Here is a 14,736-nt window from a genome sequence, read left to right on the forward strand (position 1 = left end):
AACTGTCCTGCCAGGTGTCAAGGATAGACTTGTATACAACAAGCTTGCTCAACAGCAAACAATATCAGTCTGAGGCAGTGTTATCTCAGGTAATAGTATGCCTCTCTAGGAAGCTTCCTTCGAGAGCTTCCTATGTCTCCTGCCCCCACTAATATCCTGAGACAGACTGGAAAACCTCTGAGCCTATCTCCACAAATGCCTCTGTGAGAAAAAATGAGAAAAAATGCCCAGATCTTTCAATTTATAGTCCTTGCTTCAGGTTCTTTCCCTGTAAATCCTCTTTCCATCTGGTAATAAATAAGCAACAATTCTAATTCTTCCCTTAATGTTTTTATTTGTTACACATCAGGAGAAATTTAACAAGATTTTCCAAACAGAAAGAACAAAATATGAACTCTTTGTAATTATAATCCTCAAGATGCAACTATCTGAAAAACATTTTTCAGGGTAGCGATTAACTAAATGAAGAGGAAAGAAAAATCTGAAGATGTGGAAAAAGGAATTCACATACAGAAGTAATCTTACAGAATAACTCTTCCCTGCATCTACCATTTCCTACCGAGGAATAGCACAGATCTGGTAGGGAGGTGGCTTCATCGTGCTCCCAAAAACAAACTTGGTGTTGACTTCCTTCACTCCTTCTGGAAGGGTGAACGTGAATGCCTGTAGCAGCGTGGAAAAGACAATAAAGAGCTCCATCCTTGCCAACAGTTCCCCCATGCACACACGCTGCCCTATGAAGAGACAGAAAAGGCAATCAACCAAAGGGTTTCTACTATACCTCCCTCTCTAATCTGCTCGTTTGCTTGTTTTCTGCAGACCTTGTCCTTTTCTCTTAACTTTGTCATTTAATGGTTCAGAACTGAAAGGCTGCTTTTGTTACCACAGAAAGTTTTGATCTATATTTACAGCAGGCAGGAAAACATTATAGAAATGATCACCAGGGTGATATAGTTTACACTTACAGTCTTCGTAGCACCATGGATTTTCCTGCCACTACTTTGATAATTGGATGTCTTCTCCAAGAAAAATTGGATCTGTCTCCGAAGAAAAACTTTTCCATGTGTCATTCCTTCTCTTCCTATCTTTTCCACGTACAGTCGGACCTCTCCCTTCTTGGAGATCTTTAGGGCAGTGGAATGTGTGTATACGCCCTTTCATGGGTGCCTTCCCAGTTATTTTGGGGAATGAATGGATCTTGAGTTGTTATCACAAGGAGTAAATAAATCCCTGTTCAGTGCACATACCTATTGCGAATGGTAAGAATGCTTCTCTGTTTACAAAGTTTCCATCTTTATCCAGAAAGTGGCCTGGGTTGAACTGATCAGGTGTCTCCCATTTTCCAGGATCAGACAGAACAGAGTCTATATTTGCAAGAATTACGGTGTTCTGAAAAAAGAGGAACAATGGTGTGAACAGAAATTACCACCTTAGAATCTACTAATATTTAGGACAAAGTGCACCTTTCCTTATAACGACCACCAACAGAGACAGTCAGAGCTTAGGGGCACTGCTAGAACACAAAGGATACAAGAGTTCATGTCCCTAATCAGAAAAACCCTCAAAAACCTGTCTGAAATCATCTGATGGACCAAAATCAAAGATATTCAAATATGCAGCACATTTGTACCTTTGGAACATGATATCCCAGCAGCTCCGTGTCCTTCAGACTCAGTCTGGGAAGTGCAATTAAGATTATATTACTGTATCGCTGGATCTCGTGAACTACAGCGTTTGTATAGGGCAACTTCTTTCTGTCCTCATAGCAAAATACATGGGAACAACCAAGAACAGCATCCAGCTCCTTCTGAACTTTCTCTAAGGAGGAATATTCAGCTTTAAATATACAACCAACAATTTATAAAGTCTGCATTCATAATTTTTCTTATTGCTTTTTACAGTCAAAATAGCATCCAACAAGATGAAAAAGATATTTTATAAAAAAGAATGCCTTCAACTTCCCATACGGATGATCTGAGTAAAATCTGACGTTAAGGTTGTTTATAGGTTGCATACCCAAATAATACTTCAAAAATAGCAATGGCAGATTAAGTAATTCTGTAAGAAGATGTAGGTTCCTGTTACATTTACTGCTCTAAGGTAATTTATAAAAATATTTTTATTAGTATTTATTTTTACAAGCAGGGAGTCAACTGGAAAAAAATATTAACTGTGTATTAGGAGAGAAGTTTAGTAATTGATCAAAGATTATTCTTCACTTAGAAGCACACAGATTTTGCTTGTCATCTACAGGTGGCCTAACTGCTATCCTGTAATTACTTGCCTTCAGAAGCACTTACATAATTAATTAATTAATTAAATTAATGTAATTAATTAACTAAATTACTTTTTCTCAAGAACTTCTTTTTTTTTAACTTATAATATGAACTGAATTGGCAATTTCTGATTAATTTTTTATTAATACTACAGCCTTTATAATTGCAATTAGAATCGCCCAAGGAAACTTAAGAATGTTTTAATATATCCTGAGAGGGTGAGAGATCATGTGAAAATTCAGTACGTGCAATCCAGTCTCAAATTTTAGGTCTTTTGGAGCAGTGTTTTGTGACAAAAATCGGAGATCCTTTCTCCTTTACACTTCCACTATTTTCTACTTGCCAGGCTCCTGCTGTGTCTGGTACCAAGCTTAAACTCTCAAATATGAGGCTGTTGAAGTGATTTATATACCTTCTAATCCTTTCTATCTCATACACTCTGACTCTACCTTTTCACTCATTTTACTCTGCCAACCTGTATCTTTCTTCTGTTAATATCATTATTAAAAGCACACATATTCAAGATACTCAACCCAGTATCTTTTTGCATCTGTTTATACACAGATATTTGTGTTTGAAGTTCTAATACTGATGGAATAACCATATATATTAGAAACATCTCACTGTATTTTAGTTATTTCTGCTGCAAAAAATGAGGAGCAAATCAAAGAATAGCAGTCATGGATTTAAAAGGATGACCTGAAGGCCCCACCTTGTCCTCAGTGGAAGTCTAATCATTCTTGTCTGTGGAGAGGCAATGAAGCAATTTATCTTGTCTGAGACTAAACTCCTCCATCTAATTAAATTAATCACATCTTGCATTCTGTGTAGATCTCTTGAAAACAAAACCTGAAATAACTGGCCTGTATGTTAGAAAGGATACATCAAGAAACAGATACGTTCAGTTCACCTGATTTATACTCTAATAATTAGTTACTCTACTATTCTTTGAAGAGGCACTGCTACTATTTGAACTTGTATAATTGCTAAAGAGTTGGAGACCTCTTTGGTTGTGCTTACCTTGAATGTCAGGATAAATCGCCATAAAGAGCAATGCCCAACGTAAAGTGGTGGCTGTAGTTTCTGTACCTGCTATAAAGAGGTCAAAAATAGTCTGGATCAAATTTTCTTCATCGTAAGTAGATTCAGCATCTCCTTTAGTCTGCAGATATGAATTGAAAAGAAAGTTATGGCACACAAAAAAAGAACTAAACCACCTCACAGGAGTATTTACTGATACTACACAAAAAGCCCTCACCTTCCTTCCCCCACAAAAGAAAAAAACAGGCACACACAAAAAAACCAAGCAAACAAAACAAACAAACAAACAAAAAAATCCACATAAATCACAAAACCACAAAAGGGCTAGAAAATAAAATTTTCTGAATAAAAGGAAACCATTTTCTAACATTCTCCAATACACTTGTCAATTTATCTTATCCATATACACATCTTGTTCTTCAGCCATGACACAGTTACTACTGTACATACTTTCTACTCCTGCTGCAAATCTCATCATAACTGTCATTTCTAGTTGTAACTTAACCATATGCAGATCTGTTGCTATTGTAATTATGGATAATCTACCTGAAAATTAACTCACTTTATTACTTCTTCCTCTTGCTGCTATCATTTACTGTCAGGTTTTTTCATTCATCTATGTATAAGGTTTTCTATGGAGAAATTGTATACTTCTATATTTATATTAGATATCATTATAATCAAAGGAACACTTAAAATCACTTGTTGTTAGTGAAGTGTGAGAGGAGTTCAGAGATACTCACTTTATCTATCTCAGCCAAATAGTAATCGATGAAATCTCGATTTTCGTCTGCTTTTCTTTTTTCTTTGTGGCTTTCAACTTCCTTTGCTAATAGAGCTTTCACAAAATCTGTTTTGGACTTAACCTCTTTATATGCTGCTAGGAAATGACTTGTAAGCCAGGGAAACAGTTCATATACCTATAAAATAGATATTTTAGATATGTGGTATTACCTATAAATATGTGGTATTTAGCAAACTAAATGTGAACCCTATACAGGCTCCTGGGTAGTGATAAAAACAAATGAAAGACTGATGACTGAATCTTCCCCATTAGACTGAAAGGATAGTGCCTATCCCACGTGTCATTAAAGCCTTTCTAAATCCCATTTTTCTCTTGAGCAGAATTTCTCTTGGTTTTATACTACAAAATTATATGTATTACATATATGTATACTATAAGATTATACAAATGTGATATACAAAGAATAAATTAAATTCCTCTGTACCCCAATTCTTTGCTAGGCTCACCTTTAGTACCAATGACCTCCTATGAAACATGTCCCTGTTCTCACTTTATCCAACAAACATATTTCTATTTTATCACTAAAAAAACCCAGATCCAGGCTGACTTCCTTGACACATCTGCTGACTGAAAATAGAACTATCCAAACCCGGGTTGATTTTCTTATGGCGGAATACTGAACTCATTGAGATTTTACTCAGATCACCTTCTCATAGATGAGAAGCAAATGTATCACACCCCTGTGATATGCAAAACAATTAAATGACATAGAAATACTGAGGGGAGATTCCCTTCTGTTTATTCATTGTTCTAAACATATTCACACTCTTGTCCTTATACCATTACAAAACCACATCTCAGCAGAGAAGAAATAAAACACTTCCTAGGTGAATTCTATTCCTCTATTTCATTTCACTTTCTGTTTTCCCCTTTTAAAGATTGCATCATGTCCCTCCAGTTACAGAATTACTGCAGCTTAAATTACGCATTCGGCCATAACTTCTGGGCTCATCTATTTAAATGGCAGTTGCATGACAAAGATTTATCTCCCCACAAGCCTATTCAGATTCCTGGCTTGTATTTCTTCTTCATCCTACTGCATAATTTTGCTTGACACTATCTGTCCACTTACCAGGAAAACAGATTAGTACAGCCCATCATTAAAGGATTGTACATCCCTGTGAAAACACTGTGGAGAGCAGGACAGAATGAAATGTGGGACTAGAATGTTTTTGTTGGCTGTTGATACACAATTAAGACGTTTTAAGAACAGTTTATAAAAATACCTACTGAGAGAAGCTTGGAAATAGCTGAACCTGTGTCTACCCTGGCTAAAAGGTAGTTTAGGAATGATTCAACCTGCATCTCCTGGGGTAAAAAATCATAAGTAGTTTTATTTTAGCTTATTTACCAAAAGTATTGAATTAGTCCTCAAATTCTCTAGGACCTTGACTAGAGCAGTTTCTAGTTAGTCAGAGATGGTGGAAATCATGCAAGACTGTGAAAAAGCCAGATGAGTTCCAGCAAGTTCTGCAGAAGCAGCTGGGTAAATTGACTTTTTGACTATACACAGTACTGTGGTTTCCATTCAAAAATTGTTCATTATAAAACTGCCCCTGTTTGAGGCCATCTGTGTCACTGCTTTGGCAGCTGCAGTCACAGCTACACACACAGAAGCAAGAGAGAATTTTTCTCTTCAGTGGACCAAACCACTGAATTCTTGTAAGGACATGCAGAGATGGGACAGGTGTTGCTGCCAAAAGCTATAGGGGAAAACTACCATTAAGCAATTTCATGACATGTTACCTTTGCACAAAATAGTTGCTCTACTTCAGTTTCTATGAAGTTAGTTAGCAGTAGTGAAGGAAGTAGTAAAGACCCATATTACTCTTGACATTTTTTGACAGCCATATCATACCAGAATGAAGAAAGTCACTTTGTCAGACAGAAACTAATATAAGTCTTTTTCTGAGCTTTTCAGATATTTGGACCTGTATTTTACTGATGAGTTTCAGGGATTGTTTCAAACATCACAGTTGTACAGGTAGTGCTTATGCAAGAAAGTCCTTTGTATGTCTCCCAGACACGTAACAAACCTTTGTATTTCCATCTCTGTCCCCCAGACACAAGAAATGTCTGTCCTATGATGAAACATAAGCAATTGAAACAAGTTTTGAACTAGGCATCTGGAAGTACTGTTCAGATGTATACTTCAGCAATTCCAGGTGCACTAGTATTTATTTTTGTTATAGAAGTAACAATCAAGTTGCCTTTTTCATTGCCTATCTATAGAAATCAATCAAACAAACAAACAAACAAAACTAATTTTCCTCACAAAAAAAGTGATGCTGTTCCCAAATGCTGTTATGGCATCGATGGATTCAATCAAGCGGTGGAAATTTTCATCATCTCTGGAGAAGCAATGTCCGAAAATCACAGAACAAATCACATTTGCGACAGCATGAACAACAGGCATAGTGGGGTCCAGAGGTTTTCCTGTGAAACAATAAACTGTATTCACTATTAACACTTAACTGTTCCCGCTTTACCCACTGACAAGAGAACTGATAACATTTTGTAAACATTTCTGACATTAATTAGTTCACTGGATGGCAAATTCCAATTTGTTGGTAAAAAGCCCGAGTCAAAAAGTAACTTCAGACACCTAAAACACACTGATGGTTAAAAAACGCAAAACTGCTGGTGGGAATGGAATTAGTAGTAACAGTTACAAAAATGCCCAGATTCCACCGAACCTTGGCATCAGTAGATCTCATGTTTGGCAATAACCAGGGTACCAAAATTGTCAGATGAGACATTAAATACATAGATGAATTGAGAACCACCTCCTATTGTTTGCTCATATAATGATAGAACATTTGAGCCTACTACCTGTGGACTCACCCTGTTATTCAGCAGTACAATCTGAACAAACTCCCTCTCTTACTGAGGAGCTTCACCACAAGCCATGTGAGCTGAGCTTTTTCCACTGCACTTACCAGAGCAGAGAACAGGGTTGTGCAGCCTTGATCAAAGCCTTTCATATTTTATGTTTTGTTTTTCTTTTCTGCACAGGAGTATGGGGTGTTGTGACACTGATTTTGTTACTGTTTGCTCTTACCCTGATGCTGTTGCCATGAGTAATGTAAAGCTGACTCAGAAGTAATAGCACTAACAGATAGGGACCAGTATACACATACTGGTATATTATATATACCGGTATATACAACCAGACAGGAGATTCCAGTTCTAAGCTCACGCTGTGGGATTTCACACTCCTGCAAGGAAATGACTCATACAGGTTACATGATACAGACCTTTGAGACTCAGCTCTGCATATACACTTTAAATCCATTTTTGTAATCAAATAGTTTGAAAAGCTAATGGTAACCCATCCTTCAGCAAAATCTCCCACTGCACAGACTGACCTGCCCACCAAGTCACATACCATTGGTTTTCTGTAAATATTCCACCAAATGACAGGCCTCCTCTTGTAGCTGATACTCCTGGGTTTTCTTCCCTACTCCCATTTTCCTCATTGTTGCAAGTCCAAAACGCCTCTGCTGCTTCCAGAGATGGCCATTAGAGAACATAACACCTGGGATCATAATGAATTAATGCTGTCAATACCTTATAAATTAATGAATTGATACAGTTGATGCATCCAAGGAGCTGCTCTTTTATTCTAATTATTTCAAATTTTTACCAGCATTCCTCTTTCCTTTCTTCTTGCAGTTTAGCCATCTATTTCCTGTATAGAAACTCTCACATTACTTCTATGATGCCATTATTGTTCCAACAATAATGCTGGAATCAGAAATAGAACTGTTTCAAAAAACTCATGAAAATAATAAACTTTTTTCCCAATTACAAATTAAGGGCATTGAGGCTCTAAATCAATTTCCAAAACTAGGGTTGGAACGAACACATGAAAAGAATTTCTGAGAATAATAATTACCATTTCCATGTGACAGAAAGTGAAAGAAGCCTCCTGTGGGCCTTCCAGCAACATCTTCAGCATGAACAGTCAGACCTTCCTTCACTGCCTGAAACCCTTGTAGGACAACTACAGGACCTTGTGGAACCCATAGGGTGAAGATATTACCATAAATTTTGGCCATCTGTAGAACAAAGCAGCATCAGAACAACATGGGTAAGAACCAGTACATTTAAATCAAACAAAATAAACCAGATCCTTTCCCTTGGCAGGTGCCCCAAGAGTGACTGACTTTGAGAAGAGAGCAGCAAATCTGTTTTTACATATTATGTAGTTTGAAGTCAGGTTTCTATCTAAAGTCTCACTTACTAAAGATTAAGATGTTTCTAAAACATTGCCAAAGTCTGCAAATGCTATTTATCACGTCTTACAATTCAAACTCATTGTAGATGGTCTCTTACATCTTCACTATTTAGTACAAGAAAGCATTAGCTCATGAGTTTGACATGAACCATCTACAGATTCCCCTTTGTGTATCAAGACTAGCAAAAGCAGCCAAGAAGGTGACTGATGCAGGAATCACCCTCTCTAGCTCAGCTGTGATAGCCTTGTCTTCAAATGCTATGCATGCAGAAATCACTGGAAGTGGGCAAGACAGTCCTTGCCCTGGCTGCTGAATCAGGAACTAGAAAAGTAGCAAGTCTGTGGAGCAGAATGGCCTGGGAAGAGGGGGGTATTGCCAAAACATCCCAAGAAATTCAAGACTAAAGGAGTACAAAATTTTGCTGCTTGGGAGCAAACAAGAGGGAACAGGTATGCACACTGAGTAAAAATGCATATGCACATGCTTGCACATTTGTGTTTAATTTCATTTTTGTAAGGACTAATTCATGTCTTTTGAAATCTTGGGATGAGCAATACTATTCTTCAGGTTTGGGGGGTCAGATATAGAAGAAGAGGTAGCAGACAGGCACTGCCTATTATTTTATGCTGTAGAATAATACTACTTTGGCTTGAAATATGCAGCTCAAGAGCAAAGAACTGGCAGGATATGGAAGAACCAGGGAAAAGGAAGGTTGAATATAAAAAGGGAAAATGAGGTGATATTACTTATACATATAAATGTTAAATATTTAATATATATGTATGGGGATTATAAAACAACATGGTACAAACTTTAGAAATGCTAGGCATTACAACTGGACTTAAAAAAGGGCTTGATATAGGCATACAGTGAATTAGTTCAGTCACTTAAAAGCTCAGTCATGCTCAGAAGACTGAAGTCTCTTGTGAAAATCTGACCAAATTGTATGTCAGAAAAAAATTGATTCTAAGATCTTTCAAAAAATCTGTTGAATAAGTATAAAAAACCTCATCCTTTCTATACTGAAAACATATATGCCCTCAGTAGCAATTTCAAGGAATACTTAGAATTGCCAGTGCAACAACAGAGATACAAAAGGCTACACAGAATTAAAGACTCTGTTGTAAAATGCGTCTTTTTCCTATGTGTAAGGCAGGACTATTATCATCAGTATGGTTTTGTTCGTAAGCACATAAGGTTTTAATTGTTTGTTTCATTGTAAGTGCAAATTTTCATACCAAGAAGCAGATATTTTAATCATCTCCATCTATTTTCACATTTATGTAATTTAGAATAAATCCCTCCCTAGCATTCAAAATAAGACTATGTTAAACACATTTTCTTTCAAATCAGCTTATGAGTCTACTAATTAATTGCCAGAAAATACATACTTTTTTAAGGTTCTCGTGATGAATTCTGAAGTTCATCTGGAACAGGTTTCCAAAGAAGGGGTATGGAGTTGGTCCAGGGGGAAGTCGTCTTCGCATCCATTGCAGTTTCAGGAACTGTATAATCAGCAGAGACACCACAAAAAATACCAGCACCCCACTCACTGTTACCATTTCCCTCCTGATTTACACGGCAACGTTGTCTCTGGACAGCTGCTCTGTAGACAGAGAATAGACCCACTTTATCTTGCTTTGCTGGTACCTCCCTAAGAAGAGAAAAAGATGTTGAAATTTCTGTGCCTCTCCATCTTTCCCTCTTTATCACTTTAATTCTCCACCTCAGAGAATTAATTGTTCTTATTTTTAAGCGTATATGTCATCACTCCTTCACATTGCAGCTATAAATCTGTCGATCGTTGTTTTTTCAAGGGATGCAAAATGTAGGTTTATTGTTTACCTCCTTGTGCCATGACAGCTGCTGTGACAAAAATCTTTGCCCACAATTCTAGTTTCATAAAAAAACTCTTGCAAGAACAGAGAAATAAAAAAAATTTCCCAAGAGTTTTCACACCCAAGGATGGTGGGGTTAATGAAAGTTCAGGCTGATCAGTAGCCATCACATGCACCAACCACATGCACTGCCCCTTCACTTGCCCCATATTATTGTTTGACTCTGATGTTCTCTGCTACTCCTTTAATATTTTGGTTTTCCTCACGGTTTGTATTGTAAGGTCTTTGGCCAAACCTTTTAATTTTGTGCCTGGGGCACATAAAATGTAAATTACTCAAATTAATCATTGGGTAACAGGAGTTTGATGATTATAATGGCATAACACCCAGGTGTCCACAGACTCCCTGTTCAGCTGCACGGGTAAGTGGGGCTGCATGGTCTTCATGACGAAGCAGAAAGCATAATTTCTCCCTCCTCCTCCAGCTGCCTCTCTGCTAATCCCACTGAATTGCTTGCAGCAGGAGTAAAGATGATGCACAGCTGCCTCTGTGAGCTTCTTTCACAAGCACTCTCATGCACCTGAGCAAATCCAGCTCTGCAAAGTGGGGCATTTCAGACAGTACAGCTTTGGCGCTTGCGCAGGAACAGCACTAGCTTAGACTCGGCTCATCTGACTTAGTCAGGAGCATGTGGCATTCTGGGAAGTCACCTAAGACGGTCTTGCTGCTCACATGCCAAACTTATGGAGCTGGCACAGCTAAAACCAAAAGTTGTGAGGTGTGAAGCAAGTTGATTTACCCCAGAAGCGAGGCAGAGAGATAACATTTGCCCAGTGTTGCTGGCCAGCAGTTGAACCGAGAGCTGGGATCAAACTGAGGAACTGAATTGTCTACTTCAGAGACCACTTATATGATTTGTAGTTCCTTCACTGGTGTTATGCTTTCTATATCTCAAACTGCTCCCAACTCTGAATTCAGTATTTTCCAAAGTCTCCTTGAGAGGACACTCACAGCCCCCAAGGCTTGCCTGCCCTGTGCACTTGCAGTCCCATCTGGCCCCTGAACAGTCCTGGCTGGCTACTCTGCATCTCCCCTGGCTCTCCAGACTTGCTCTGACTTTTCCACACAAATTAGCCACATTCTGGTGATTGTACCTCGCAGCCTAGATGTGAATTGCTTGCATTTAGAAAGGCAGCTGCCAAACAGCTTTGCCAAGTCTTTGGAAGAGACATTAAAGGGAATACAAATTGCTTTCCTCCTCATACAAGATGGTGTTGGGGGACCAGGAAAAGGGAAGCCTGGTAAGATAAGATCAATTCAATTCTCACCTTCCATGAGAATTGAATCCTTGGGTAGGCAGGGGTTAGAGCTCAGCAGAACAGAAAGGTATCCCTCTAACCAGTGAATCCTCCTGCTTTCCCTTTCCCCAGGAGAGCTCCTGGCCTGTTCTTTTCTCTTTGTGCCTTTCAGCTCTCAGAGGAAGATCCATTCGCTGTCTGCTTAGACTTTGGAACTGAAACATGCCATGGCCTGTGCCTTACTAGCCTCATGGCAGCTTGTCTGCACCCCATTACTTACACTCTAAGCCCCAAATTCAGTTTCAGGAATAATCCCCACCTCCCACTCACAAAGCTCATGGCCAGGCAAGTACTGGATGCAGCTACTCAGAGAGGGAGCTCACCTTCCCACGTTAATAACAGGGTTTCAGGACATGTTCCCTGCCTCACCTGCCTGCTGCCCTACCCTGAGGGGTGATGATAGGAAAGCACATCTTTTTAGATACTGTCTGACAGGGATAGATATCAACAGCTAGAGAGAAATCATATGAGGAGTGGCTGAGGGAGCTGGGGGTGTTTAGCCTGGAGAAAACGAGGCTCAGGGGAGAACTCATCACTCTCTACAACTGCCTGAAAGGAAGCTGTAGCCAGGTGGGTGTCAGCTTCTTCTCCCAGACGACAAAAGATGGGACAGGAGGACATAGCCTCAAGCTGTGCCAGAGGTGGTTCAGGTTGGACATCAGGAAGAATTTCTTTGTGGAAATGGTTGTGAGGCATTGGAATGGGTTACCCAGAGAAGCGGTGGAGTCAGTATCCCTGCAGGTGTTCGAGAAACGACTGGAGGTGGCACTTATTACCATGGTCTAGTTGACAGGGTTTTATTCATTCAAAGGTTGCACTCAATGATCTCAGAGGTCTTTTCCAACCTAAATGATTCTGTGAAATGAGGCAGCAGAAGCATGTAAACAAAACCTGACTCTTGAAGAGGGAAAACCTGGGGGTCTTGGAAAAAATTCACAATGGAGATACCATTCCTTTATAAAAATGTATAAAGGGACTTCTATCTCCACTGGGGTCTTTCTTAAGATACTTCAGGTGAAAAAAGATTTAAAGCAATGTGGATCCCATTTGTCTATTCCTAAACCTTTCCTCCTATTCAGTCTCTCATTTGTCCTATACTCTGAGATGCCTGAGACTTGGGTGTCAACACAGCAGGCACCAGTTACCCAGTTGTTTCATGCAACCCACCCTCCACTCCTGACAGAGTCTACATCAACACCACACAGTGCAGCACCACACAGAGCTAGAAATGGATTAGAGAGCAGGAGAGCCACATCAGCTTGATCTGCTTGGCGAACTGAGCTAACACATCTCTTCTGCCAAGCAATGAGTAGCTGCAGCAGCAGCAGGCTTCAGATCAATGGGAGTCATGATAAAAGCACCCAGTGGCCCCTACCCAGAAGCCTGAGAAAAGAGCACTAACACTTAGGATACTGTCCTCCTTCACAAAAATGAAACACATCTTTTAAACCAATAATATTATATTAAGGAAAGTCTGACATGGTGGATAAACAGGGCAATGACAACCAATTCTTGAAGCATAATTGTAATAACAGTTGTGAAGCCTTTTCCTCAAGGAAAGAAATGGATAAAGCAACAGTGCATGTGCTATACCTACTAGCAGTCCTCACTCTGATCCTGAATTTTAAATCTTGCTGGGTAACAAAGCCAACCTCACAGTGAGAGTGGCTTCTGGCACTTGCTGCCACTAGCCCTGCTTGGGCACTGCTCCTCCCAGCATGCACTCAAACTCAGCAGCTCTGCTGACAGGCTCCTGTCAGAAGGCTGTTTGTGTGCAGCTGCCCCGTGCTCACACAGAACTCCCATAAACTTTGATTCACACACAGCTTTTAGGAAACACCACTTCAATGTCTCCTACCCTGCTCCTCCTTTGCAGGTACCAAGCTTTGCTCCACAGGACTGCAAGCTGTCCCCTTAACTGTGCATTTGGGCATCTGTCACGTGAAAGGTGGGAGTTCAGATTTTTGTTTCTCGGTCCCTTAGGAAAGTGGAGACCCTGATGTCAGACAGTCTGTCAGCATCTCGTAATGAGACCCTTCACTGAGAGATTCACAAGATCAGAGGGTACCTGATCTCCCTTGTTAGGGGGAACTCAGCAGAGCCAAGGCCCCTCAGCGGGTCCTGCAACTGGTGTTATCCACTGCCGGCAACTGCAAGGACTCGCTTTAACAGTTTTTAGAATAACACTTTTTATTAATACAAATTGTGACAGATTAATAAGGTTTGAAGGTTGTCGGTGATAGTTGTCTATGCAAAAACATGTTTTAAACCAATCTACTGATACATATATTAAGTAAGCACAAGTTCTGATACGAAACAATCTACTAATATGCTATGGGGTAAGCACAAACAAAAGCTCTAGTTCTAAAAGCAGCATTTAATGCATGTAGAGTATATTTCTCACCCCAGGTGTCCCTCTGGTGGGGGAGAAGAGGGACTCAGCCTGTTGACTGATCTCAGCAGTTTTGGTGGAAGTCTTATCCCACTTTCCCCCTATCCCCAACTTTCTTTTATTCTATTTTCTTTATGTTTGGGTGGAATTTGAGTGGCTCTAGTCATAAATACCTTTTATTTCTGATTGGTGTACCTAACTGGGGGGGGGGAGGGGGTTGGTCGTGCTGTGGCACCTGAGGAGGGGGTTTGACATGGTTGTTGTCTTCATCAGCAGAACATCTTGATTCTCCCTTACCAGACAGGTACTGCATGGTCTCAGTACCACAATGCTCTCCCATTTGGCTGGGATTAGAATGGAGGGGGCCACGCAGTCTCCACGTTGTTCCACACTCTGTTCTGTTTCTCTGAGTAGATGTTTATCACTGTGCCAGGGAGCACGTTGGCTTCAGTCCATCCAGGGAGCTGCAGCTCCTTTTTACCGTAAAATTCTGAATCCCCTCCAGGTTTAACCCTATCCATCTTCCCACAGCATCCATAAAGAGACATGGCCAACTCAGTTTGTTGTACATCATGGTCATTACAAACCCCACAGCGTGAGAGGCTCCCTCTTTCATGGGATTTTCAGGCCAGTTCACTGCTCTATTACCACTTACACCCACTGTGTTTCCCCAGCAGTGGGGTTCCCCCCTGCAATTCTCCAGTAGGGAATAGGAGTTTACCTTTGCTTTCAGCACAAGTCAGGAGCCTAACACCCAAACGAAGGGCTGTGCTGTTGTACCTCTG

General features: G+C 39.9%; 1 protein-coding gene across 2 annotated transcripts; it reads right to left on the bottom strand.

Annotated features, from left to right (window-relative positions):
• Positions 1-418: 418 nt before the first annotated feature.
• LOC114003714 (cytochrome P450 2J6-like) lies at positions 419-10,005 on the bottom strand. Of its 2 annotated transcripts, XM_027750983.2 has the most exons (9): positions 9,755-10,005; positions 8,021-8,183; positions 7,511-7,660; positions 6,398-6,558; positions 4,061-4,237; positions 3,297-3,438; positions 1,631-1,818; positions 1,248-1,389; positions 419-734 (listed from the first exon to the last, which is right to left on the bottom strand). In XM_027750983.2, exons 1-9 carry the CDS (start codon positions 9,923-9,925, stop codon positions 556-558), a joined length of 1,473 nt encoding a protein of 490 aa, XP_027606784.1. In that variant the 5' UTR covers positions 9,926-10,005; the 3' UTR covers positions 419-555. The 2 variants fall into 2 exon arrangements, with proteins under 2 accessions (XP_027606784.1, XP_039233958.1); XM_039378024.1 differs by lacking the exon at positions 4,061-4,237.
• Between the last annotated feature and the right edge of the window lie 4,731 nt (positions 10,006-14,736).

The sequence above is a fragment of the Pipra filicauda genome, unplaced genomic scaffold (assembly GCF_003945595.2).
Source record: "Pipra filicauda isolate LSUMZ 115617 unplaced genomic scaffold, ASM394559v2 scaffold98_size3848907_pilon, whole genome shotgun sequence".
NCBI lineage: Eukaryota > Metazoa > Chordata > Aves > Passeriformes > Pipridae > Pipra > Pipra filicauda.